This window comes from Rhincodon typus, chromosome 7, assembly GCF_021869965.1.
Source record: "Rhincodon typus isolate 14 chromosome 7, sRhiTyp1.1, whole genome shotgun sequence".
In the NCBI taxonomy this organism is placed as follows: Eukaryota; Metazoa; Chordata; class Chondrichthyes; order Orectolobiformes; family Rhincodontidae; genus Rhincodon; species Rhincodon typus.
The window spans coordinates 78,814,044-78,824,102 of record NC_063338.1 but is presented as its reverse complement, the minus strand read 5'-3'; the positions used below and the strand labels follow the sequence as shown (position 1 = coordinate 78,824,102).

The window sequence follows — 10,059 nt, the reverse complement described above, 5'->3', positions numbered from 1 at the left end:
ACTCCCCTCCAGCTCCACCACACCCGGCACTTTTCCCTGCAACCGCAGGAAGTGCTACACCTGCCCCCATACCTCCTCCCTCACCCCCATCCCAGGCCCCAAGAAGACTTTCCACATCAAGCAGATGTTCACCTGCACATCTGCCAATGTGGTATACTGCATCCGCTGTACCCGGTGTGGCTTCCTCTACATCGGGGAAACCAAGCGGAGACTCGGGGACCGCTTTGCAGAACACCTACGCTCGGTTCGCAACAAACAACTGCACCTCCCAGTCGCGAACCATTTCAACTCCCCCTCCCATTCCTCAGACGACATGTCCATCCTGGGCCTCCTGCAGTGCCACAACGATGCCACCCGAAGGTTGCAGGAACAGCAACTCATATTCCGCTTGGGAACCCTGCAGCCCAATGGTATCAATGTGGATTTCACAAGTTTCAAAATCTCCCCTCCCCCCACCGCATCCCAAAACCAGTCCAACTCGTCCCTGCCTCCCTAACCTGTTCTTCCTCCCACCTATCCCCTCCTCCCACCTCAAGCCGCACCTCCATCTCCTACCGACCAACCTCATCCCGCCCCCTTGACCTGTCCGTCCTCCCTGGACTGACCTATCCCCTTCCTAACTCCCTACCTACACTCACCTTTCCTGGCCCCATCCCCGCCTCTTCAACCTGTTTGTTTCCTCTCCACCTATCCTCTCCTCTATCCCTCTTCTATCCGCCTCCCACTCTCTCCCTATTTATTTCAAAACCCCCTTCCCCTCCCCCTTTTCTGATGAAGGGTCTAGGCCCGAAACGTCAGCCTCTCTGCTCCTATGATGCTGCTTGGCCTGCTGTGTTCATCCAGCCCTGCACCTTGTTGTCTCGGATTCTCCAGCATCTGCAGTTCCTACTATCTCTGCATCAATGATAAATTGGTTTCCTAATCCCAGCTACTGCACAGGAACAGTCAGATACTTACGGATCGGGATGAAGAAGACCCACACTATATTATCGTTCGAGAATAATGACCCTATCAGGAGAATATCTTCCATCGGCCACCTGAACATGCAAGAATTGCTTCAGTTCAGCATCTTTTCAGCTTCTGAAGCAGAAATTAAAACTTGGATAATAATGCAGCATGATACATCAATATTGCTTTACAAGTGCCAGTCTGTGTTCAAGTCTAAACATGGCATGGATTTTCTAACCTTCTGATCCAGAAGATAGAGGTGAAATTAATTGCAAGACAAGGTGGCTCTCCCAATAGGCTAGTGGTTGAAAATAGTTTCAAAGAAACTGCTGTTTTCTTTTTGTGCCTAAGGAGAGGGTGTAATTATTGGAATCAAACTAGAATGTCACCCACTCTAAGTCTGGATCTGTTTTAAAATGCATAAACTAACCATATCAGCTGTGGTAAACATGTAAACTTTAAGTATATAAGGAGGCCTGTAATATTTCATTGTGAATTTCTAACATCTTTTTTTCTGCCCTTCTACTATTATGTGGTTGGCAGGTGTAGTTTCAAATTGGCTTACAAAGAAATTTTCACGTCATGTATTTAACAAACTAAAGCAGAAAGAGAAAAATCTAGAACAACGAGGCAGTGTTTTATTAAATTAGAATGACAATCTTATTAGAAAATTTGAACCATGATATCACAACAAGTTTCCCCAAGTATTTCTGACATCAACTACAGCTAGATATATATATATATGGTGCCTTCAAAGTGGTGAAATATTCCGAAGCTCTTCACAGGAGGGTTATCAGAGTTTTACACATTCTGCTGGTTCTAGCCTTTATTGTTTTTATTTCAGCATTTGCAATATTCTGCATATTGGTTGGCCCACATTTTTCTTTCTTGTTTTTCATTATGGTCTTGCATTGTCTCTTTCTCCCAATGCCATGCAAATACCCTCTTCACAGACTTGAATCCATCATTATGGCACTTCAGTACAGTACTGAGGGAGTGCTGCACTGTCAGAATGTCACCTTTCAAACGGGAAGTCTGCCTTCCCAAACAAATGTAAAAGGTACTCTTTGAAGGGCAGCAGACTTTTACAAGTCTCTGGCTAACATTTATTACTCAACCAGCATCTACACATAAAATAATCTGGCCATTATTTCATTATTGTTTGTGAGAACATCCTGTGCACAAATTAGCAGTGTGTCCTACATTACAATAGGAACTACTACACTTCAAGAATAATGTTCTCATTAACTGCATTGCATTTTGGATATTGTGAAGTCATTAAATATGCAGTATGAATTTGTTTATTTATGTTTATTGATAATGCCATATATTGTCTTATACACTGGTTGCTAAAAGCAATAAAAAGTTGATCTGCAAGCCTCTTTAGATTTTCCATTTACTGCTTCCAATAATACCTCTTAAGCTGGCAGCATGGTGGCTCAATGGTTGGCACTGCTGCCTCATAGCACCAGGGACCCGGGTTCAATTCCACCTTTGGGCGACTGTCTGTGTGGAGTTTGCACATTCTCCCTGTGTCTGCGTGGGTTTTCTCTGGGTGCCCTGGCTTACTCCCGCACTCCAAAGATGTGCAGGTTAGATGGATTGGCCATGTTAAATTGCTCAGAGCGTCCAGGGATGTTTGCTTAGGTGGGTTAGACATGGGAAAATGCAAGGGTAGGGAAATGCGTCTGGATAGGATGCTGTTCAGTGTGGCAGTGCAGATTTGTTGAGCAGAATAGCCTGTTTCCACACTGTAGGGATTCTACAATTCTATTTTGCATTCTCCTTCTTCCCTTCTCCACTACAAAAGAGCAAATCTCCAAAACAAACTCCAGTCCTGGGTAATAATGTTAGCTTGGTCTGGTGGGGACCTATGGGGAAAGGTTGGACAATTTGAGTCTACACTTAACAGAGTTTAGAGGAATAAAAGCTTGCCCTACTGAAACATATAAGATTCTGAGGAGACAACACAGTATGGAGCTAGAGGAACGCAGCAGGCCAGGCAGCATCAGAAGAGCAGGAAAGTGGATGTTTCAGGTCAGGACCATTCCTCAGAAAATCCCTCCTCAGAAAGATTCAGAAGAGGTTTGACAGATAGACACTGAGAAGATATTTCCCTTTGTGAGGGAATTTAGAAACCAAAAGGCCACAGATTTTAAATAAGGAGTCTTCCATTTAATACAGAAATAAGGAGAGCTTCTTCCAAAAAAATTTTGCTCCCAATCTAAAGAATTCTGCTACTGCCTAAAACAGCCCAATAGGCAAGAGGGAACTTGAGACTATGGTACTTGCCACTTCTCCAGTCAAAGGAGAATCAGGTTGCACGTGGGTGGAAAAGAATATTGATTTTCTGAGCATGTTAATGTTCAGCATTCTCTACTCCAGAGAACAATAGAGGTCAGGTCGTTTAATATATTCAAGGCTGAGCTAGATAGATTTTTTTTTGATTTACAAGAAATTCAAAGGTTACGAGGGGCAGGCTGGAAAGTAGAGTTAAAGCCTCCTAAGCAAATCAGCCATGATTTTACTGGATGGCAGAATAGGCTCAAGGGGCCAAATGGTCAATTCCAGTTTCTATTATGTTCCTATCATGGCTGAAAGATGTGGAAATGAGTCAGTTTGCGGTCAAACAACAGCATAGTATCATTTGTTCCAACAGGAAGAACTTCTAATTGTAGAAAATATTTGCAATGGACAAAAACATCCCAGGACACTTAATAGTGAAAACTTATTTCAAGAAATCTCTGAATCTGATGATGCTATCTTGAAAATGCTTCAAGATGTTTGATTATTTGTTAATTTTAAGTGACTATCACATTGACTGCTTTCTGCCATTTTTAAATGGAATCACGCTAAGAAAATCAATATTCCTTCCCATCCACTTTGTTTCTTTAGAAGCCAATGCAAATGTTATGTTGATGATATTTAGCAGATTCTTCAGGTGTTGAATATTTCTTGACCATATTAATGCCTGTATAATGGATAATAAGTGACAAACAACTTATAAATATCAGTTACCGACTTCAAGTTTTCATAATTCCTGCACTCCTTCAAAATCTTTTCACAAACTTAAAGTTGCATATATTTTCAACGGAAAACAGTTCAATTTATATTTACTGTGAGAAACTTAGAAGATTTTAAACTTATTTACAGGATAGAGGACATTTCATTGTATAAATGTATCATACAAAAATAAATACTATGTTAAACAATGCTGTACATGAATGCATTAAAAAGCACCAACTATACAACAAGCAGGAACAGAAGACTGATGCAAGTTAAAGTCAATGCAGTTTGAAAGGAATGTCGAGATGTTTGATTTATTGGAGATAGCGTTGCAAATACTGCCTGGGAGGTGTTTCTGGGTAATGGGAGGTTACAGATTGTCCCTTCACAGCATGAGGTGCAGACCTGAAAAAGATGACAGTGAACATTACTGAATATTTTCGAGAGAGTGTTTGACCTCCTGCATCACTAACTAAATTATCAGGACAGTATTCCATTCAGGAGAGGAGTTTGTACAAAATAAGAGGTCTTGCTTTTTGGGTAATAGCCTTGACAACCTCAAGGAATCTCAGTAGATGAAAAGTTATCTTCTGACTTCTGTACTAACGAAACATCCATAAACAGATCTTACATTGCTGGTCTTTTGCTTCCCGTGTAATTCTGACAGTCATTGTTCAAGGTCCTTTTGAATTCTAACTGGGTTATGCCTTGACCTACACACCTCAGTCAAAAATTAGACAAAATACTTCAGCCACAATTTAAATATACCATTCCCATGGAGGAGGCTGGGGATTAGAGAGGAGGTGTAAAATATTTTCTGCAGTCCATTTGCTATATACTTGCTGGTACTCCACTTTTTTCCAAGCATGTTGCTGTGAGGTCCTTACACAAGGCACCAAAACAGTAGTAGCCCCAGAAGAGGGGCTGAAAGGTAAGATCATTTGTTTTTGAGAAAGGTTTCAATGAGGTCCTTGAGGTGGAGGAGTGCTTCTCTCAGCCCCACAAAGAACTTACACTACCCTCCTTTTACTGAGGTTGCACACTAACCCCTCCATTCACTTCTATCTGACAGCCAGGGACTATTCACACATACCTCCTGGTGATGGACTCCTGGCACACTCCCTGTCTTTGCCCCGTAAGGTTTGGGCATGAAACCAAGCTTGTATATTAAAAGGGAGCCCAGGAATTAAAACAACTTGGGCTTCAAATTGGAGTGAGCTTGGTCACGCTTGATTCCCGTTGCAATTAAAAAGGACAAAAATACCGGTTAATGAGGCAAATGCAAGTGGAACAGCATCTATTTACCTTATTTCCTTCATTATCAGGTTGTGTGCATCCGACAGATAAACACTCCTTCAGAGTGACGCATCGCTTCGTGACCAATGAACTTTCACCCTTTGCATTCATTTTATGCCTTGTGTAACAGTATTGTGTCCCTAGAAAGGAAGAATGTGCAAAATATGAGAAAATCCAAGAGCCTAAATCAAACATCGGACAGCGCTGCACGACTGTGTGGAGAATTATAAAACTGCACAGAATTCATTATCATTTCACATGAATAAGGGAAGTAATGTGAAATTGGGCTACACTCCTTCTCACAATAGGCCATCGAACCTTAAAACTCTCATTAATGGAAACTGACGTTGGATTCAATGGATACCTTTAAAACAGAGCTTACTGGATTTTTGTTAGCAAAAGGTATTAAAGGAACATGACACAGGCAGTCAATATGGAGCTAGGTTGCAATTTGAGCCATGATCTCATTGGATATCAGAACAGGTTCAAGGGGTTAAATGGCAGGCCACACACACCTAATGTGTTAGCAGGTTAAAATGTGTTCTGGAATGTATGCCATAGATCGAACTGTTAAACTGCAATTTACTGCCATGAATTGTTGTTTTTAATTTCCCTGTAGTGGAATGATCACATTCCGAGGCGGTTAGAACAGTCACATTCCTCTTCTAAAAGATAAGCCAAGGCTGCTAAGTGACATCAGGTGTGAATGCATCTCTGTTGTCACGAGAGTGTTCTGGCACATTGTCAGCATGTTTGTATGCAGTGAATAGAAGAATCTGCCAGTTACTGCAACAGGCAATGGTTTAGATCAAGATGGTAAACAAAGCTTTAGTAAGTGAATGTGCTTCAGGTGTTTCCCTAAACATTTTATGCCTACTCACTCACGTAAGATCCACACCACAATGTTTTCACCAATTTGGAATCTGTAGACAGAATCTTCCAGACTTAGGCTCTGCTGGAAAAGTATGACCAGTTTGGAAAGGAAAACCTGATTTACTAATGAACTTTAACGTAGCCATGGCTTTAGGATTCTGTCTCCAGAATGCCTTACCTCTTAGGGAAGGCGCGTGGCACATAGCATGCATTCTGTCAAAGGAATAATTGCATATTAAAAGGAACCAAGACATTGCGTACATAGGTTCACCAATACCTGGATTTTTGAGGGTGCAGCAACTACAGGAATGGACAGGAGATCTCAGAGGACTGCTTGCTAGGTCCTTCACGCTTACCTGGAGGCCTTGCTCTGGGGTCTGAGAGGCTGCAGTGGGATGAGCTCTCCCAAAGACCAGAAGAGGAATTATCCTCTCTCCAACCAAGCAAGGATTCAGGTGGCCAAGGACATGTGTAAAGGTTGTGTGCTCTCTCCAATCCAGGAACAGCTGGACATGTGAAGATCCTTCAAAGACATAGCAAGAAAATTCTGGCATTCTGACAGAACATGTCCTTTAAGTAGCAGCCTCTTACCTGGCCATGGCTGAAGTTCCTCCATGTAACTGATCAAAGCCTTGCCACTTGGTCAGTTTCACTGAAGAAATTCTACTTTTTGCTCTTACTTTAGGAACTCTAGCAAATTGCTGACAGGCCAAGAATCAGGATCCTTAGGGTCACAGAGTTGTTCAGCATGCAAACAGACCCTTTGGTCCTAATTGTCCATGTCGACTGGATATCCTAAATTAATCTAGTCCATTTGCCAACATTTGGCCCATATCCCTCTAAGCCCTTCCTATTCATATACCCATCCAGATGCCTTTTAAAATGTTGTAACTGTATCAGCCTCTACCACTTCCTCTGGAAGCTCGTTCCATACATGTACCATCCTCTGCCTGAAAAAGTTACCCCTTTGGTCCTTTTAACCTATGCCCTCTAGTTTTGGACTCCCCCATCCTAGGGGAAAGACCTCGGCTATTCAACCTATCCATGCCTCTCATGATTGTATAAACCTCTGTAAGGTCACCCCTCGGCCTCCAACCCTTCAGGGAAAGTAGTCCCAGCCTATTCAGCCTGTCCCTATAGCTCAAACTCTCCAAACCTGGCAACATCCTTGTAAATCTTTTCTGAACGCTTTAGCCTGGAAATGTAAAAGTGAGGGCAAAAATAAAATTAAATGCCTCTTAATCCCCATTAAATCTGACAGCTGCAGAAGGCTTTTCCTGCTCACTTCAATCCCACCCCACAAAAGCCTGCAGGAGGGTTGGGTGATGTTGAAATCCTGATATGACAAACATTCTGAGGAAGTTAGTGCCTGTCCCTGAACGCAATTAAATGTATCCATTGCTCCCTTGCCAGGTAAAATCTGCTCTGTTCTTCCCCTCATCTCTTTTGTTGTACCCAGTCCGGTAATAACATTGATGTGGACGGCATGTGTGGGAATGGGTAGGGTGTCAAAGGTATGAATCATGGCTAAACAGGTGCGGCAGAAGAAATTTACTAAGCTGTCCCGAGCTGGTGTGTATGATGGTCAAACTTCACTATCGTCTGGACATACCTCTGGGGCAGTAGATATCTGGGGCCCAGCGGTTGCATTCGTAATTATCTGCTGCATTTTCACACGTAAAGCATTTGAACCCACCAGGATAAGGCGTTGCTGCAAAAGTACAAGTTTTTACACATGATCAGAAAGCTCCAGTGATAATATTTGACTACTGATACTTTAAATGACAAGAGGAACAAAATATAGCAGAACAGGTTTTTTCAGGAGGTGATGAAAAGGGTGTACAAGCCTCAACGCCAATACAAGCCTCCCCTCTCATGTGGATTGGTATTTGATTTTGCGAAAGTTTAAGTTATGAATTTGTGGATTAAAACACTGATGAACCTGAAATCAACACTCAGTCATCCCATTGAAATTGGTTAGGCCGTATGAATGGGGTTCATGATTTTTTTGAAGTGTTTAAAACGGCAGGAGTGAAAGGGATTGCTATAATTAAAGGCTGCTCTTTGCCCATCAGGGGTACCACCCCAACATGCCCCGCCCTCCACCCTACCTCTGAGGACATAGCACCTTCCAACTCCAGCCCATCCCTCCTTTCCAGCCACCTTTCTGGAAATCTCACCACTCCCCATCCCCAAAACCCTCCCTGAGTATTTATTAATGAGTTGGATAATGGCCTAAAAAATCATATATCCAAATTTGCTAATGACACAAAGTTGGGTGACATTGTAGTCGGTGCAGACAATTGCATAAAATTATGAAGGGATATTGAAAGATGACGCGCATGGGAAAAACTGGCAGATGGATTTCAATGTGGGTAAGTGTGAGCTTATCTATTTTGGACTGAAAAAGGGTATCTTCCAGATGATTAAAAGTTAAGTACAGTGAATGTCTAAACAGAAGTGGGGGTTCCAGTGTATAGACTTTTCAAATGTCATGAACAGATTGAGAAAATAATCAAGAAAGCTAATGGAATACTGGTCTTTTTATCTAGAGGACAGAAGTACAAGGATGCAGACATCATGCTGCAGTTATACAACACCCTGGTTAGATATCACTTGAAGTACTGTGAGAAGATCTGGCCACCACACCTTAGGAAGGGCATATAGACCTTGGAGAGAGTACAATGTAGGTTTACAAGAATGGTACCTGGACTTCTGGGGTTACGTTAGAGGGGAGATTAAGCCTGTTTTCTCTAGAATTCAGAAGGTTAAGTGGTGACTTGATTGACGTCTTCAAGATATTAACAGGAAAAGACAGGGTAGATAAAGATGATTGATTTCCACTGGTTGGAGATTCTAGATTCCAGAAGTAGGTGGTACAGTGTAAAAATTATGTCCCAGACCATTCAAGAGAGATGGTGGGAAGCACTTCCATAAACAAATGGCAGTAGATGCTGGATCAGATGTTCATTTTAAATCTGAGCGAGATGAATTTTTGTTAAACGAAGACATTAAAAAGATATGGGGCAAAGGCCACTATATTGAGTTAGGCCACAGATCAGCCATGAGTTCAGTGATTGATGGAACAGGCTCAAGGGGCTGAATGGCCGACTCCTATTCCTATATTCCTACGAGTTGCGAAAAAATGCTTGGTCAACACCCCAAGACCTACCTGCTAATAAAGTCATAAGACCATATGATGTAGGAGCAGACATAGACCATTCAGCCCATTAAGTCTGCTCTGTCAGTCAATGAGATCATATCTGATTGGATAATTGTCAACTCCACTTTCCTGCCTCGATTCCCTTACTGATTAAAATGTGACCATCTCAGCCTTGAATTAAATTAATGACCCAGACCCTACGGGAAAGAATTCCACAGATTCACCACCCTTTGAGAGAAAACAAATCCTCTTCATCTCTGTTATAAAAAAGTCTACCCCTTACTCTGAGATTATGCTCCCTGGTCCTTGACTCTCCTACAAGGGGAAAAGAAAAGTCTCCACATCTACCCTGTCAAGGCCCCTAATAATTCCAAATGTTTCAATAAAGCCTCCTCTCATTCTTTTAAACTCCAATGAGTAGATCCCCAACCTACTCAAACCCTCCTCATAATAACCCTCCATACCCAATATCAACCAAGTGAACCTTCTCTGGACTGCCTCCAATGCCAGTGTATCTTTCTTTAGACAAGGGGAGCAGAAAAGTTCACAGGATTCCAGGCGGACCCAGATCAAGGATCCATGGGGCCTTCCATATGGGTCTGCTGGCAAACGTGGTCGAGTATCCTTCGAAACACTGGCACTATTGAGACTGAGATAGTAGGAACTGCAGATGCTGGAGAATCTGAGATAACAAGCTGTAGAGCTGGATGAACACAGCAGGCCAAGCAGCATCAGAGGAGCAGGAAGGCTGACGTTTTGGGCCTAGACCCCCC

General features: G+C 42.4%; 1 protein-coding gene across 4 annotated transcripts in view; it reads right to left on the bottom strand.

Moving 5' to 3' along the window:
* Positions 1-2,244: 2,244 nt before the first annotated feature.
* LOC109913150 (ly6/PLAUR domain-containing protein 6) overlaps positions 2,245-10,059 on the bottom strand; it is a 311,436-nt gene continuing 303,621 nt past the window's right edge. For all 4 annotated transcript variants that reach the window (XM_048599482.1, XM_048599484.1, XM_020512627.2 and 1 more), the window contains 3 exons: positions 7,736-7,834; positions 5,260-5,390; positions 2,245-4,359 (listed from right to left, as the gene is read on the bottom strand). In XM_048599482.1, coding sequence (XP_048455439.1) covers positions 4,192-4,359; positions 5,260-5,390; positions 7,736-7,834 — 398 coding nt within the window. In that variant the 3' untranslated portion in view covers positions 2,245-4,191. The remainder of the gene's footprint in view (positions 4,360-5,259; positions 5,391-7,735; positions 7,835-10,059) is intronic.